Source organism: Xenia sp. Carnegie-2017, unplaced genomic scaffold, assembly GCF_021976095.1.
Source record: "Xenia sp. Carnegie-2017 unplaced genomic scaffold, XeniaSp_v1 HiC_scaffold_20, whole genome shotgun sequence".
NCBI classification, from domain to species: Eukaryota; Metazoa; Cnidaria; class Anthozoa; order Malacalcyonacea; family Xeniidae; genus Xenia; species Xenia sp. Carnegie-2017.
This window is the reverse complement of record NW_025813483.1, coordinates 11285505-11304408: the sequence shown is the minus strand read 5'-3', so window position 1 is coordinate 11304408 and position 18904 is coordinate 11285505. Positions and strand designations below refer to the sequence as shown.

General features: G+C 32.8%; 2 protein-coding genes across 2 annotated transcripts in view; both read right to left on the bottom strand.

Annotated features, from left to right (window-relative positions):
• The window catches only part of LOC124441682 (transient receptor potential cation channel subfamily A member 1-like), a 40974-nt gene that overhangs the window by 10797 nt on the left and 11273 nt on the right, over positions 1–18904 (bottom strand). The window lies entirely within an intron of this gene.
• LOC124441681 lies at positions 1886–9013 on the bottom strand. The gene is made up of 5 exons (XM_046992148.1): positions 8884–9013; positions 2890–2945; positions 2690–2715; positions 2288–2343; positions 1886–1945 (listed from the first exon to the last, which is right to left on the bottom strand). Exons 1-5 carry the CDS (start codon positions 8995–8997, stop codon positions 1886–1888), a joined length of 312 nt encoding a protein of 103 aa, XP_046848104.1. The 5' UTR covers positions 8998–9013.

Here is an 18904-nt window from a genome sequence, read left to right as displayed (position 1 = left end):
CTGAATTCAAAATTTCTCCCCAGACCCCTTGTGGAGGTGGGCGGGAGTTACTATTTTTCCTGGCTACGCCAATGGTAAAAAGAAGTCATTCTACGATTTTCAAAAGGATTTGACGGATCTCTTGTCATGCCTGTTCTTCATATAATTGCAAAAATAAATTGATCACAACAAATCATTCAGACAGGTCAAACAGTTAATGCAACTGCTTTTAGGCGTTCAATAATTCCGCTCGTCTCTAAAAAATCTCAAAATTGTTGAAGACGGAAGGAAATTATCGTCTTCTTTACGGTGTTTTACCTTTTCAATAAAAGGTTTTCTACAATGAAACACAGTTTAGTCATTCCACGAGACAGTCATATAAAATTTAAAACATAGTTCATCCGTACATTTTTTATTATATGGGTCTTTTAACTCGGCCAAAACAAATAAAAAAATGTTTAACTAAACTGTTCACTTTGTTGCAGTTCAAGTTAAGCTCTCAGCATTAATTTCAATATATAATTGATTCGAAACTTTTGATATATTTAATGAATTTGTGCATTTATCGGTTCAAATGTCATCAACAATTGATTGCCTACGAATTGCATATATTTGTAGACAACACCTTTAAAACGTATGAGTTCTCTTTGGCTGACAAAAACAGGATTAGACATATCTCACAAACACGACGGTGAACACTGTTACCGCAACTGATTTTATAAAGCAGAAAAGCCATTTGTATTTTAATGTGTGCATCGATTTAAGTTGTTGAGCATCGCAACAGAATATAAAATGCGCACAAAATACATCATTTAAAGACCTTTTGTGCATTGCTAATTATGGCACATCTTAACTATTTTCACAAGGTAAAGCGTAAATGAAATTTTATCCATCGGTACAAGTCCGTGGTTGAGGGAAAATGAGTGTAATTTAGTTTAGAGAAGATGCATTGTGCATTCAAATATAAGGAAATTAAAGATGTTCCACATGTGGTTTCATCAGTTAGTGACTGATAACAAAGGGATTCGTGTTGAAATTTAAAAATATCCACTCACTGCAACTGACATGTTGCAATTAAACTCCATTAAACTTTGACTTTTAGTATTATTGGAGTTCGATAGAATTATTTGAGGGCATCTTTCCGATAAAGCAAGTCGTATCCAAGCTTGTAATTATTCGCTGTTTTTTTGAACAAATTTTGATCCCCAACAATTAAATAATTCTCGTATAATAATGTCTGAACAACTTGAATTAAATCTTATATAATATAAGTTATGAGTGAATTGTGTAATCTCGCAAACATGACTGGAAAATCGAAACGAATTTTTGAACTTAGTAGTCTCATTGATAATATACAAAATTATACCACGCCTTTTTGTCGTGCAAATTACATACAGGGCACTTTATTCATGCAAGCGACGTCCTCACCCCTTCCTAATCTTATGACCTATGTTACAGCCCTGGAAAATCCCAGAGTATCAGAGAATCTACACGAAAACCCTCCTTTTGTCCATCACTTTCCTGTATATTTTCCCATAAACACCACATCTTCTTTCACTGATTTTCACGATTTCTCAATATTCTTTCTTTCTCTGACACTTACGAGTAAATGATCCACAAAAGCCTTCTCATACCTAAGTTTGAACCTCTCTAAACACCCAATGTTAAACATACTTAAGTATATCTTTTTTTCTAAGCGTCATATTTCTCCTTGTTTTGTCCTGTCACGATGTCACCCAAATTAAAGTTAAACTGAACTATCATACAGCCATCATCCGTTCATTCAATATCTTCACCATTTATGAATAAAAATAAATAATACATCTTAAAACTATTGAAGACGGAAGTAAATACCTTTCTAACACCAAAGTTAATTCAGCTGTTATTTCAATCGTTTTTCACAATTTCAACTTTCTTGTAATAGAATTGTCGCGTTAATCACTGTCCGCTGTAGGTTGTCAAATTTCTACAATCAAAAACACGGTTTCTTTGATTCTCGTATGATACATTTATCGTTGAGAGAGGTGTTCATTGTGTAAGCAAATAATGCTTCTTGGTGATGAATTTTTTTAATCATTGTACAACTTAAAGCATAATTAATAAACCTTACTGCGTGTTCTTTACTTGACCAAGATCTGTAAGAAAATTATAAATTTAACTGTTGCTTTGGCTCTGTAGCTCTTGGCAATGAAATTTAATGTCTTCCAAATCAACTGATGCATTTTATGCTTTAGTGAATTTATTGGTTCATCGGTCATCCACAATAGACTACCTATATATAGATATGAGGGATTTATAGAATACATACCTTAAACTCACAAGTACTTTTTGGCCAACAAAAAATGTTCTGTCTTTTGTTACAGCCTAAAGAAACATGATAGTGAATATAGCTTACATCTTGTCATTTATGTTCTTGTTGATTAGAAAAATATGTTGTGTTTTTCAGAAAGTGGACTTTGGTCGTTTGATATTGCAACGGAATATATAATGTTCACATGCTGTGACGCCCTAAAAACTCTTGTGTATAAACTATTCACTGTCCGCTGTAGGTTGTCAAATTTCTACAATCAAAAACACGGTTTTCTTTGATTCTCGTATGATACATTTATCGTTGAGAGAGGTGTTCATTGTGTAAGCAAATAATGCTTCTTGGTGATGAATTTTTTTTTAATCATTGTACAACTTAAAGCATAATTAATAAACTCCTTACTGCGTGTTCTTTTACTTGACCAAGATCTGTAAGAAAAATTATAAATTTAACTGTTGCTTTGGCTCTGTAGCTCTTGGCAATGAAATTTAATGTCTTCCAAATCAACTGATGCATTTTATGCTTTAGTGAATTTATTGGTTCATCGGTCATCCACAATAGACTACATATATATAGATATGAGGGATTTATAGAATACATACCTTAAACTCACAAGTACTTTTTGGCCAACAAAAAATGTTCTGTCTTTTGTTACAGCCTAAAGAAACATGATAGTGAATATAGCTTACATCTTGTCATTTATGTTCTTGTTGATTAGAAAAATATGTTGTGTTTTTCAGAAAGTGGACTTTGGTCGTTTGATATTGCAACAGAATATATAATGTTCACATGCTATGAAGCTCTAAAAACTCTTGTATATGAACTATTTCAATAACGCAGAGCATATATGAAACTTTATCATCAGCTGAAGTCCTTTTTATTCCAATACTTTTTTTAGCCGAGAATAGATAACCGTGGTTTCAATTGTCAGAAGGCACAATCACTGTTGAAAAGGAGTAGAGTAAACCTTAAAATACCGACTTGATAACTTTGATGAAACTGAAAGGTATTCGGTATATTTAATGATGTTTTAAGCGTTAAACTTTGATCAAACTTCATCGACTTCTAGTTTTATTTGAATTCAATGCACTCGCTGCAACTGACATGTTGCAATTAAACTCAATCAAAATTTGACTTCTAGGTTTATTTGAATTCAATGCACGAGATGATGACCGAGATGATGACAATGCAAACTCTTTTTAAATTTCCGAATAAGTACATTGAAATATAAACAACTTAGTAAAATTGAAATTATAATACAATTGAAATTATTTGTCAATAAGACAATTGAAATTATTTGTCAAACTTATATGCATTGATGCTCAATGGTTTGATATATCAGGTGGCAGTGCGCGGTGCGCCCTGACATTTTACTTTACTTTTTTTAACCCAATGCGCCTTAACTTGTTTAAGAGGACTTTTGTAGCTTGACAGGTTAACAAAAGTAATGTATCAGCTATTTTAAATACTGAGAACCGATTAAGCACTGCATCCTGATATTTACTCAACCCTATGTAATCTCTTACAGTTGCTTTGTTTACCATGAATGACCTGCTATACTATTGATTATCAGTTAAGACTGAGGTTTTATAGTTTTTGCTTAAACCATGCAAAACAATGTGTACTGGGTATATAGCAGTGTATCATCTGATCGAGGAAATTCTTTATGTGTGCAGTACATATTCCAGTGTTTGCAGTTCTCATAGCCAGTTCAAAATTACCAATTGAAAAATATTTGTACAAGGATTGAATATCGGAAAACCAGGTCCACCTTTGCAAAATACTATGGACAATAATTGTTCCGATATATTTCATAATTCCTGATGCAACAACACCAGCATTATATACTGGACTTTGGTAGGCATCACCTTCAAAAAATATTTCACTCACTTTATTGAGCAAATTTATAAAAAACTGCCCGGCGACCCCTCCAGTATCAACTGCTGTTTGTCCTTTGTAAATAACTCTCACATTTACAAGCAATGCTTTTCTCACATATAACAACCTTGAGTTTCCTGCCCCTGGTGAAACAAGATGGTATTATCGCTCTAGATTGTATTGCACAAAAACTATGAAAAACTTTTAGATCTTTTTGAGGGGGTACTTGAACAACCAGCTGAATGGGATGATGAGTGATTAAGTAAAATAAGTGGCTTACTGCATTATCTTGATAGCTCTTTTGTTTTCTAGTGTGTGTTTTTTACAGGATTTTAGAAAAGTCCGCAATTTTGTATTCCATTCTTCAAAATAGGGAAACCCATTTTAATTATTGTATAAGCAAGATTAACAATTTCAAGCAGTTTATCGCATCACTTCGCACAGATCAAGCTTTTACCGAGTTTTATCAAACTGCACTAGAAAAAGTAAGCCCACCAGCAACCAGAGCAGATAGTACATACAATTACAAACAGCTTTATTTTAAGATTATTGATTCCATTAAAGGCATATTAAGTGAAAGATTTCAAGATATAAACCAGTTCGAGTTTTTAGATCTTGTAAATCCTAAACTATTTACTACATGGAAGGGCATAGTTCCACAGGAGAATTTAAATCTTCTCGAAGATAAGTATAGTCCTCTTTTTGACATCCAAACTTTGGAGAGTCAACTTTCCTTCATTTACAACGACAAGGACTTTCACAAAGAGTGCAGTAATGAGGTGCTTAAATACATCTACAAATTTAATCTCCAGTCAAGTTTACATCAAGTGGCAAATTTGTTAAAATTGAATGGTGTCTTGGCAGTGGCAAGGGCGTCAGTAGATATGTCGTTTTCCTGCTTGAAAAGGGTAAAAAGCTATTTGAGCAATAGAATAGGTCAAGGTCGGCTTAGCTCTTTGTGTAGAATATCTATTCACAAAGATATCATTGAACAAAAAGAGGAATCAGGAATAAGGTGGTTGAAAAATGTGTAAACAAACAAATGATAAGAATAGCAGTGTGCGAATTAGTTGAAAAAAAAAACGATGTGCAATTTTTTTTGACAAAAATAATGAAATTGATATTAGGCTGATTATTATACAGCGCTAATTGCTAATTTGATTATATTTACGACAGCGTTTTTCTTTACAACCGCTGATCCAGTTACAAATCTATGAGAAATTTTTTGCGCATGTAATTCTATCCTCTTTTTTTTGTGCAAATTTTACAGCACAATAAATTCACCTATTGGCCATCATCCTAGTACTCAAGCGAGTCAGCATTTAATGTTTCCATTTATTTTTTACTGTATTAACTTTGCTGGTAGCTACAACCTTTCGACAAGATGGCAAGATAGACAAAGTGAAAAGAGAAACACTGAATATACTTTTGTCTTCTGATTATTAACAGTAACATCCTTGATGTTTACTTACACTAAAAAAACATCATATTTATGTTATATTACAAGCAATATGTAAAAATAAAAAATATGGCTGCTCAAGGTTGCCAATTTGCCTTAATATTTTGAGCCAAATTTGGCTTCTTTTTTCTCACGTTAGGCTCATTTAAAATCAAAATTCCCTTTGGTTTATTTTTCAAATTTGGCTTATTTAAGTTTTTTTTGTCTTTTTTTAAGAGTCAAAATGAAACTTTTTCCTGATTTTATCGAAAATATTTAAAATAGCTATGATGCCAAAAACAGTACGTAACAGTGTACAAAACAACGCAAATGCAAAAATTGACATTAATAATGTATTACACCACTATTGTCATAAGCATATAAGCACCATGTATGTTGAGTGTTTCAGACTTACCAGTCTCAAAGTGACAACATCTTTTAATTTGATGACATTGTGTCGACACGGCCTAAGATTTTAATGTCATGCAGCCCACTCGTTTGTAAAGTAAAGATCAGTAAAGATTAAACTTGAAAACCTTTTTCAATTTATGTGGTAATAATCAATAACGACTTTTTTTGCATATTGTTTGAAAAAGTGATAAGCAATTTGTTTTCATTTTAGCCAAAACGATTTGCAAATTACACATTGCACACCGTTAATTCGCACACTGTGGTATAGTATTTTTTTTTATATTTATTTTTATATTGCATGGTACTTCAATTAGAAAATGAAGCTTGACTTTAAAGAATAAAGCCATCCCTGTCTACCTGCCCCAATCTAAATAAGTGTAAACTAAAAAGTGGAATGCTAAGAACAACCTCTACCTATGCATTTTAGGAAGTGTCGTATACTATGTTATTTTTTGTGCTAAATAAGTGTAAACTAAAAAGTGGAATGCTAAGAACAACCTCTACCTATGCATTTTAGGAAGTGTCGTATACTATGTTATTTCTTCTGCTATTCAGGGGCATTGATGAGTTCGATTCACTATGTTTTAGGGGACAATTGTCTCCTGCGTAACGTTTCTCTGAGCCACCTTTATAGTACTTTTTTAACTATTTTCAGTTTCGACGATTGCTACATTAAGAATGCAGCTAATAAAAACTTATTGTTTTTACAACTTATTGTACAACAAATAATTTGCCCTCCAAATCGCAGGAAATGCTGTTTCCAAGGCTCTGGAATTCAAAATTTCTCCCCAGACCCCCTTGTGGAGGTGGGCGGGAGTTACTATTTTTCCTGGCTACGCCAATGGTAAAAAGAAGTCATTCTACGATTTTCAAAAGGATTTGACGGATCTCTTGTCATGCCTGTTCTTCATATAATTGCAAAAATAAATTGATCACAACAAATCATTCAGACAGGTCAAACAGTTAATGCAACTGCTTTTAGGCGTTCAATAATTCCGCTCGTCTCTAAAAAATCTCAAAATTGTTGAAGACGGAAGGAAATTATCGTCTTCTTTACGGTGTTTTACCTTTTCAATAAAAGGTTTTCTACAATGAAACACAGTTTAGTCATTCCACGAGACAGTCATATAAAATTTAAAACATAGTTCATCCGTACATTTTTATTATATGGGTCTTTTAACTCGGCCAAAACAAATAAAAAATGTTTAACTATACTGTTCACTTTGTTGCAGTTCAAGTTAAGCTCTCAGCATTAATTTCAATATATAATTGATTCGAAACTTTTGATATATTTAATGAATTTGTGCATTTATCGGTTCAACTGTCATCAACAATTGATTGCCTACGAATTGCATATATTTGTAGACAACACCTTTAAAACGTATGAGTTCTCTTTGGCTGACAAAACAGGATTAGACATATCTCACAAACACGACGGTGAACACTGTTACCGCAACTGATTTTATAAAGCAGAAAAAGCCATTTGTATTTTAATGTGTGCATCGATTTAAGTTGTTGAGCATCGCAACAGAATATAAAATGCGCACAAAATACATCATTTAAAGACCTTGTGCATTGCTAATTATGGCACATCTTAACTATTTTCACAAGGTAAAGCGTAAATGAAATTTTATCCATCGGTACAAGTCCGTGGTTGAGGGAAAATGAGTGTAATTTAGTTTAGAGAAGATGCATTGTGCATTCAAATATAAGGAAATTAAAGATGTTCCACATGTGGTTTCATCAGTTAGTGACTGATAACAAAGGGATTCGTGTTGAAATTTAAAAATATCCACTCACTGCAACTGACATGTTGCAATTAAACTCCATTAAACTTTGACTTTTAGTATTATTGGAGTTCGATAGAATTATTTGAGGGCATCTTTCCGATAAAGCAAGTCGTATCCAAGCTTGTAATTATTCGCTGTTTTTTGAACAAATTTTGATCCCCAACAATTAAATAATTCTCGTATAATAATGTCTGAACAACTTGAATTAAATCTTATATAATATAAGTTATGAGTGAATTGTGTAATCTCGCAAACATGACTGGAAAATCGAAACGAATTTTTGAACTTAGTAATCTCTTTGATAATATACAAAATTATACCACGCCTTTTTGTCGTGCAAATTACATACAGGGCACTTTATTCATGCAAGCGACGTCCTCACCCCTTCCTAATCTTATGACCTATGTTACAGCCCTGGAAAATCCCAGAGTATCAGAGAATCTACACGAAAACCCTCCTTTTGTCCATCACTTTCCTGTATATTTTCCCATAAACACCACATCTTCTTTCACTGATTTTCACGATTTCTCAATATTCTTTCTTTCTCTGACACTTACGAGTAAATGATCCACAAAAGCCTTCTCATACCTAAGTTTGAACCCTCTCTAAACACCCAATGTTAAACATACTTAAGTATATCTTTCTTTTTTTTCTAAGCGTCATATTTCTCCTTGTTTTTGTCCTGTCACGATGTCACCCAAATTAAAGTTAAACTGAACTATCATACAGCCATCATCCGTTCATTCAATATCTTCACCATTTATGAATAAAAAATAAATAATACATCTTAAAACTATTGAAGACGGAAGTAAATACCTTTCTCTAACACCAAAGTTAATTCAGCTGTTATTTCAATCGTTTTTCACAATTTCAACTTTCTTGTAATAGAATTGTCGCGTTAATCACTGTCCGCTGTAGGTTGTCAAATTTCTACAATCAAAAACACGGTTTTCTTTGATTCTCGTATGATACATTTATCGTTGAGAGAGGTGTTCATTGTGTAAGCAAATAATGCTTCTTGGTGATGAATTTTTTTTTAATCATTGTACAACTTAAAGCATAATTAATAAACTCCTTACTGCGTGTTCTTTTACTTGACCAAGATCTGTAAGAAAAATTATAAATTTAACTGTTGCTTTGGCTCTGTAGCTCTTGGCAATGAAATTTAATGTCTTCCAAATCAACTGATGCATTTTATGCTTTAGTGAATTTATTGGTTCATCGGTCATCCACAATAGACTACATATATATAGATATGAGGGATTTATAGAATACATACCTTAAACTCACAAGTACTTTTGGCCAACAAAAATGTTCTGTCTTTGTTACAGCCTAAAGAAACATGATAGTGAATATAGCTTACATCTTGTCATTTATGTTCTTGTTGATTAGAAAAATATGTTGTGTTTTTCAGAAAGTGGACTTTGGTCGTTTGATATTGCAACAGAATATATAATGTTCACATGCTATGAAGCTCTAAAAACTCTTGTATATGAACTATTTCAATAACGCAGAGCATATATGAAACTTTATCATCAGCTGAAGTCCTTTTTATTCCAATACTTTTTTTAGCCGAGAATAGATAACCGTGGTTTCAATTGTCAGAAGGCACAATCACTGTTGAAAAGGAGTAGAGTAAAACTTAAAAATACCGACTTGATAACTTTGATGAAACTGAAAGGTATTCGGTATATTTAATGATGTTTTAAGCGTTAAACTTTGATCAAACTTCATCGACTTCTAGTTTTATTTGAATTCAATGCACTCGCTGCAACTGACATGTTGCAATTAAACTCAATCAAAATTTGACTTCTAGGTTTATTTGAATTCAATGCACGAGATGATGACCGAGATGATGACAATGCAAACTCTTTTTAAATTTCCGAATAAGTACATTGAAATATAAACAACTTAGTAAAATTGAAATTATAATACAATTGAAATTATTTGTCAATAAGACAATTGAAATTATTTGTCAAACTTATATGCATTGATGCTCAATGGTTTGATATATCAGGTGGCAGTGCGGTGCGCCCTGACATTTTACTTTACTTTTTTTAACCCAATGCGCCTTAACTTGTTTAAGAGGACTTTTGTAGCTTGACAGGTTAACAAAAGTAATGTATCAGCTATTTTAAATACTGAGAACCGATTAAGCACTGCATCCTGATATTTACTCAACCCTATGTAATCTCTTACAGTTGCTTTGTTTACCATGAATGACCTGCTATACTATTGATTATCAGTTAAGACTGAGGTTTTATAGTTTTTGCTTAAACCATGCAAAACAATGTGTACTGGGTATATAGCAGTGTATCATCTGATCGAGGAAATTCTTTATGTGTGCAGTACATATTCCAGTGTTTGCAGTTCTCATAGCCAGTTCAAAATTACCAATTGAAAATATTTGTACAAGGATTGAATATCGGAAAACCAGGTCCACCTTGCAAAATACTATGGACAATAATTGTTCCGATATATTTCATAATTCCTGATGCAACAACACCAGCATTATATACTGGACTTTGGTAGGCATCACCTTCAAAAAATATTTCACTCACTTTATTGAGCAAATTTATAAAACTGCCCGGCGACCCTCCAGTATCAACTGCTGTTTGTCCTTTGTAAATAACTCTCACATTTACAAGCAATGCCCCAAAAAGAAAAGCTTTTCTCACATATAACAACCTTGAGTTTCCTGCCCCTGGTGAAACAAGATGGTATTATCGCTCTAGATTGTATTGCACAAAAACTATGAAAAACTTTTAGATCTTTTTGAGGGGGTACTTGAACAACCAGCTGAATGGGATGATGAGTGATTAAGTAAAATAAGTGGCTTACTGCATTATCTTGATAGCTTTCTCTTTTGTTTTCTAGTGTGTGTTTTTTACAGGATTTTAGAAAAGTCCGCAATTTTGTATTCCATTCTTCAAAATAGGGAAACCCATTTTAATTATTGTATAAGCAAGATTAACAATTTCAAGCAGTTTATCGCATCACTTCGCACAGATCAAGCTTTTACCGAGTTTTATCAAACTGCACTAGAAAAGTAAGCCCACCAGCAACCAGAGCAGATAGTACATACAATTACAAACAGCTTTATTTTAAGATTATTGATTCCATTAAAGGCATATTAAGTGAAAGATTTCAAGATATAAACCAGTTCGAGTTTTTAGATCTTGTAAATCCTAAACTATTTACTACATGGAAGGGCATAGTTCCACAGGAGAATTTAAATCTTCTCGAAGATAAGTATAGTCCTCTTTTTGACATCCAAACTTTGGAGAGTCAACTTTCCTTCATTTACAACGACAAGGACTTTCACAAAGAGTGCAGTAATGAGGTGCTTAAATACATCTACAAATTTAATCTCCAGTCAAGTTTACATCAAGTGGCAAATTTGTTAAAATTGAATGGTGTCTTGGCAGTGGAAAGTAGTCAGTAGATATGTCGTTTTCCTGCTTGAAAAGGGTAAAAGCTATTTGAGCAATAGAATAGGGTCAGGTCGGCTTAGCTCTTTGTGTAGAATATCTATTCACAAAGATATCATTGAACAAAAAGAGGAATCAGGAATAAGGTGGTTGAAAAATGTGTAAACAAACAAATGATAAGAATAGCAGTGTGCGAATTAGTTGAAAAAAAAAACGATGTGCAATTTTTTTTGACAAAAATAATGAAATTGATATTAGGCTGATTATTATACAGCGCTAATTGCTAATTTGATTATATTTACGACAGCGTTTTTCTTTACAACCGCTGATCCAGTTACAAATGTATGAGAAATTTTTTGCGCATGTAATTCTATCCTCTTTTTTTTGTGCAAACTCTACAGCATAATAAATTCACCTCTTGGCCATCATGCTAGTACTCAAACGAGTCAGCATTTAATGTTTCCATTTATTTTTTACTGTATTAACTTTGCTGGTAGCTACAGCCTTTCGACAAGATGGCAAGATAGGCAAAGTGAAAAGAGAAACACCGAATATACTTTTGTCTTCTGATTATTAACAGTAACACCCTTGATATTTACTTACACTAAAAAAACATCATATTTATGTCATATTACAAGCAATATGTAAAAATAAAAATATGGCTGCTCAAGGTTGCCAGTTTGTTTAATATTTTGAGCCAAATTTGGCTTTTTTCTCACTTAGGCTCATTTAAAATCAAAATTCTCTTTGGTTTACTTTTCAAATTTGGCTTATTTAATCTCTAGGCTTACGCACCTGTATAATAGCACTTAATAACAGAAATTGTTCCGGTCAGTTTCAAACCACCAACAAGTTTGCAATCTTTAACAAACAACACAAACAGTTAAGTTCAGTGTGAGCAGTTAGTGTAAACCAATCAATGACAGCAACATTATAGACATACAGCCTTCTCCCCTTGCTCAAATAGTCAATAATTAATATTCACTAGAAAATTATATCTTGCGCAAGCAATGTACACAACATTCTTAAAATAGTCGAACAGTTGTTGATCTTGACAAAAGACAATAAACTTGATGGCCTTTTACTTCAAGCAAGCACGTTCAAATTGCGGAATTTTTTTTACAATTCAACAAAATGTAGAAAGTAGCCTTGAATAATCAATGTTTGCCGAACCATTAAATCAAGGTCCTCGACACAGAATATACAAATACTTTTACATTAAAGATTTTTTTATAAAGCGCGACAACATCTTGAATTCGTGCTTCTTCCACACAAAAGGAAGTCTCTAGAAATACGATGCATGCAATAAGATGAAAGCATGTCTCTGTCTTCATGAATTTTTTCTCGTGCAGAAAAATTTTTTAACCTCAGAGTTAAATTCACACCTCAGAAAAATAAATATAGATATTCAATAAGCATCTTCCACACATACAAGCCGCTATATAAATGCATCAACTTCATAAAAGAAGATAAGATTGAACGCTGTTTGAAATGAAATATTTAAGTAAAGAAATCAAATCAAAATCACAGCATGGCTTTAAAAGTAGCTAACGCACAACAAATGCATTTGTCATAGAAAATTTGCTAACATGACTGTTTTTGTTCGTATGTAAGGTCTGCAAATATAATAAGACAAATCAACCAAATGTGATACGTTGATAAGTACAGACGATCAAAGGAAATTCGCCACATAAAAATTTGACGTAAAGATTTTATTGCCCGTACACACGGGCATGCGAGTATTTGTCACAGAAAATTTGTTCGTATGTAAGGAGCTTTAAATTAGATCATACGTACACACATACTCAACAGGGTAGATAAAGTCTTACACACCTGGATTAAAAGAAATCGTCCAGATCAGTTTTACACCCGAGATGTATGCAAACTATAAAAAACAAAAGATGCAGTTTGGTCGAGTTTTATGTTGATCGCATCAGTAAAAATAACATTTAGTCACATACGTAGTACGGTCAATAATTTTAGGTGATCTACAATACAGCTAATTTTTCCAATCCTTTCTGCACAAGTGAAATAAATTCGTCAAGTTCTGAAAGAAAGTTTTAACGAACATAGACGCTGTTCGATTCAAAACAAACTAGTGACAGCAATATTTATAAATTAACTTAAAGCCACCGAAACACAGTCAATAATTTACATTTTATACAATGTAATAACGCATTACAAATGAGGGTATTTATTGATGACCACGCAAAAATGTGAACATCACGTAGCTTCAAATCATTATTGAATGTTTATAAACAATGGGATTTCTTCTAGCAAACAAATTTCTGGAAGTTACGGTGCTGTGCAAGACATAATGACCTTTCTTGAACTGAATATACTAAATAAAGAGCGAAATGCATTACGACCCTAACGAAAGAATAGTGAAATAATTTGCAGTAGCATCATAAAGTAAATTTCTAAGTTATGTTCAGGTTCATAGGAAAAACATAACACCAATGTATGATACTGACTTTTATATGTAAGAATACAAGAGGCAGTATAAAAGACTGCAGACATGTAAATAAAAGTTAAGAGTTGCCTTTACATAGCTTCATAAGAACTGCCAACCCACGCAATTATCTTGTAACGTATACACCGCGTTTTCTTCTTGTTTGGGTTTCATTACTTGCACCAACTACACTGTACCGTTCACTAAAACTTTTATGCATAAATCCTTTGAAAAATAAAGGTGTCTTTTAAAATCGTGGCCAGAGATTTGCTCAGGCGGAAAGATTAATATGAATATTATTATATACTTTTTAGTTATCACAATAATAATAGATATTGTTTCGTCTTGACTTAAGATTACATCTTCAGATTAATGAGTTAATAACCTCGTGTATATATATTAACTCATTAATCTGAAGATGTCTTAAGTTAAAGACGAAACGTAATTAATAAATCCTTCTCTATTTTATTATTGTGATGGCTTTTTAAAAGTATTATGTTAATATTATGTTCATATTGAAAAGGTGTCTTTCTTATTGCATGTATAGTCTTAATAATTGAACTGATTTGTTTTAATCTTTTACCATTAACAATGGTATTTGCTATATTTAGAACTATTTTCAAAAACAATTATCCTAAAAATTTTTTACTTTATATGGTCATATGTAGATGAACGTGAACGACATAGCGTAATTAAAGTCTTACGCTCCTGTGCAAACTTGTTTGAATTAGAATCGCTCACATTTTTTCAAAGTAAGATAAGTTCGCTACCTATAACAAAAGAAAAAAGATGCATTTTGGTTCAGTGTTGGCAGTTTTAAACTAAATCAATGATTTCTTACCTTTACAAACATACAGCCCCACGCACAGTCAATAATTACCACATTCAATTTTTTAGCAAGTTTTTTGCAAATCGCATTAGAAACTATGATGAAACTATTGATTATCAGTAATATACATAAAGAAATTCCTTAATTCTGTTGATGAACTTCATCGTATGTATTTCAGCCGGCAAGTTATTAATACAAATCTACACTGGTATTTACTAAAAATTGCCCTGCTCTAAACCATTCAGAATTGAGAAATTTTTCATGTATAAATAAGACACGTAAGTATTTATGTTTAGAAATTACGAATTGCTATTATTTAATATCTGTTATCCTCCTGATTTTGGCATCAGATCTTCTGAATTCATACGACTGTATTGCCTTTTCGATTCCCGGAAAAAACGGCGAAAATGTTTTGGTTGGTTCATTCTCTTTGTTCTTCAGTAAAGACTCCTGGCTCTCTTTACAATCCAGTTAAACAATTCCAACAGTTCATTTAATTATAACAGTGACGTAGCCAGCCTCTATCATTGGGTGAGAGCTCGTAGACGCATACCTGACTCATGTTGCTAACCGTTTACAATTAATTTCGAAGAGTACAATGCAGCTATAATTTACCGTGTGTGTGTGTATGTGTCACTATGTGACATAATATGACATATAAACAAGGTACGATACTTGTAATACTAATAATTTGCTTATCTATCGATAAAGAAGAATATAGCAAGGTTTTCTGTTCAAGGAACAAGTTCTTTTTTTCAAAATGTTTCTTTATATAAATGAAAACGCTAAATATACAATGGTATGAAACTATAATGACATTCCCACTTGTCACTTTTGTAACTTCATATTCTTCCCTTCATTCGACACCTCTCCCAAGCTATAATTAAAAATTATGAACAGAAGTTACTATCGCAAGGGGAAGTGCTAGGCAAACATTGCTATAGGTATAGCTGAGTGGTTTCGTGTTCAAGCTATACATTGCAATTTATTTTGGATTTGCTAATCTTACTTCAAGACAGGTCTGGTGGTGGTGAATGTTAATTGGCGTGATATGAACGATAGATCGGCAGTCAAACATTTTGTACATGTGTGTGCCTTTAACTTTAAACATTGTGTTGGCAAGGCTTATTTCAATAAACTTTGGGCTGTTTTACATCTCGTGTAATTTTTTGTTCAAAAATACGAAACATTAATCTCTGCTAAAAATTTTGTTTGAATATATACGAAATTCATCAGAGATTGTGTGTGGTAATCAGTTTCTCAGTAAATACTGAAAATAGACAAGTTTTTTCTTTCAATAACCAACCTTAAAAGCAAACCTTCGAAACGCTCTAATTAGGCACATCAGAAAGAATACTTCTTTCTTTTGATTAGAGCTATGTGACTATGTCGATAATACTATTTCAGGGCAAGTGTGTCAAAATTTGACGACTGACTTTTATCGTGGATGGTGGATTTGGCACGTATACCATGTGGATCATCATGGTTATTTCAAGGTTTATAGAGGACATTGGCGGGTAATGTGATTATAGTTATGATTGCGTGCATAACTGTGATTTTTTCATAAAGGACCATAAGTTTTTTTGAATGTATGCCATTGTATTTAATAAACGCAGTGTTTTGGGAGATGTACCCAAAGGCCAAGAAATTAAAAAGGAAACGTCAATATACCTGATAGCTGAAATAAATAAATGTTATTACCAAATGCTTCGCTTGACTCCGAATGTTTTTTTTCACTGTTTTTTTTCCAAAACAAAACGAAATGGGAGGGAAAACTGGCGGATCCGGGAAAAAACCCTCCAATAATAGAAAAGATCAAAAATTTAGAAAAATTTCCTTAAATTTTTGTAGTTTTAAGATGTTTCCTATTTTTGTTGATTTCAATGATCCCGATGATCTATTTTAACATGCTGCAGCGTATTCAGATCGTACATCCTATATAGTCGTATAAAAAATTTAAATTTACAGAGCGACAAAAAAGCGGACCGACTACCCTATTGACACAGCAAATATTTTGCGTTCAACAAAAGAAACGCAAACTTTCGTTTAAAAGAGCGCAGAATGTTAACAAAGATTTTAATAAATAGACGAAAAATGAAAATTAAAAGCATGCCATAAAATTATATGAAAAATTATTCAGTACGTACGACCTGACCATTTACCTGTCAATAACAATGAAAAAATGAAATGACCAAAGTGACGTCATGACTTGCATAAAAATCATTTTTGACGTCTACTAGACTTCATTGAAAAATTCTATGTTGCTACATAAACACCTTCATTAACAGCTGGCTTTCACTCACGTGTTTTGTCAGAAAATTTAACAATTGTGAAAATTTAGTTTTAAACGGTTTTACTTGAAAATGCGTTATACTGATGAACATTTTGCATAAGAAAAGTGTGATTCTCTCTACAAGGACGCTTGTTTCTTGGTGCTTCTGTCCGACTTGGTCGTTCATTAATTGTCCAGTTAGTAGGCCTACAGAAAAAGCCACTTTACAAAAAAACACGTAGTAAATATCAGCAAAATGAATGATCAAGAACAGATATTAAATATATTGAAAAGAACAAAAAACTTTTATACCTGATTTCGAAGCGTGTCCTGGTCAGTCTGATCCAGGCGACTTAGTCAGTCTCTTCCTATTTTTTTCACCGCGCAGTTTTTGCGTGTATGTCTTAGAAATATATGGTAACATTTTTATCTTCGAAATTCAATGACCTCTAGCTGCAATTGCAATTTTCGTTATGAACGTTAAATGTAATTATCAAAAAGTAGTGAATGAAAGCCAGCTGTTTTCTCACAGCAAGTGACATCTTTCGTTGACAAGCAAAAATTGACAAATTTTGTCATGAAAAACCGACTGTTTTTATTTAATTTGTGTGTTATTCATGATTAAGGCTCAAATTTTAAAAATAGACCATCAGGATCCTTTTTAACTATCTCATGCATATACTCATACAACACTTATCTACTCAACTTACAAACCACAAGACGTGAATCGTGTTTTCCATCTTCGTAGAACATATTTCGATTTTTTAGTCCAGTCATTTCAATATTATGTTCATACGTACATATGCCACAAATCGATGTTCATTCGATACCTTTATACCATTCCATAAACAAAGTACTCAACATCGTTAACCAACAAAGTAGCTAGTGAAATCATGAATCGCCATTTCGACAGATTACAATTTACAATGCACTCTTATGGCAACTTCAAGCGAAGGAAAAGGAATCACTTCAATACCCCAGTTATATCATCACTTAAAGAATGCTTAGCGCAGAGTTGATCTTCTATGAGTATCAGCTGACCACCTTAGGTGGGCGCATATAACAATGGGGCCCATCATCATTATATGCACAAACAACTGACATCAACAGAGAATCCAAACTACAGATAAACATTCTTGGCCATGAATCACCATGACACATAAGCAACGAGAAACTAGTAAGAGTAATTGAAGTGAATGGCACAGGTGGTAAGGGCACTTTCACAACTCCATCCATGTGGGATCTACGACATAAGAAAATATGAAACACATGTACAAGATTTTATGATGAATATGACGTTAGTTTGCGATTTTAATTCTTAATCAGATATATTGAGAATGAGAAAATTGCAATATGTTTTCTGTTTGACAATCCAAATGGTAGAACAGTCACCTACATTGCACGAAAAGCTTCAGTCAGTTGAGTTTGAACGATGCAACAAGAACTTTCGAACGATCACAGGCTTAACTCGTGGTCAACGAAAATTGCAGTGAAAGCTTTCATATTTCGAGGCCTGCACTAAGACTAGTTGATTATTCCACGCAACTCATACTTCTTTATATCATCATTAAAAAGACAGATTTACCTTTCTTTCTATAACGTTAAAGTTAGTAATTTTCCATTAAAGTGAAAACACACGAGTTTATATATGTTAGCTAACATTTCTTTAATTGACGTCATGACTATAATTTTTTATTGTGATTGGCTCCTTAGTAGCTTATCACCTTTCACAAAAACAAATTCAGTGTACTTATATTCATTGCATATATTCAGTAATGAATAATGTGACATTGAAGAAACAAACTAAAAATCAGCATCATCAATATAAACCATTGAGATTTTCACAAGAACAATAGAATCAAGAAGCAAATAGTTATTTAACGTCAGTGTAGTTACTTACATTTGTACTCACTTGAATTAGTTTCTCCTCTGTTCTTGTTATCTTAACAACCGAATTTTCTTACAAATATGGGGAAAATCCTCTTGCTGTTGATCGCATGATGCCAAAATTATTGGCTATTACCAAGTAGTGTTGAAAACACTAACCAATCTTTTCCTTTTTTCATTTGTAGCGACTTCAGTCTTACGAGCGTATTTTCAACTGGATTTTTCTATG

What these genes read in the sequence shown, in the direction of transcription:
- LOC124441681 (XM_046992148.1), bottom strand. Translation starts at nt 8,997, where the DNA reads ATGCATCAGTTGATTTGGAAGACATTAAATTTCATTGCCAAGAGCTAC. An exon ending in AAAGTACTTGTGAGTTTAAG is followed by an intron (nt 2,716 to 2,889) that starts GTATGTATTCTA and finishes TTTTTCTTACAG; the next exon opens with ATCTTGGTCAAGTAAAAGAA. An exon ending in GTCAAGTAAAAGAACACGCA is followed by an intron (nt 2,344 to 2,689) that starts GTAAGGAGTTTA and finishes ATGTTTCTTTAG; the next exon opens with GCTGTAACAAAAGACAGAAC.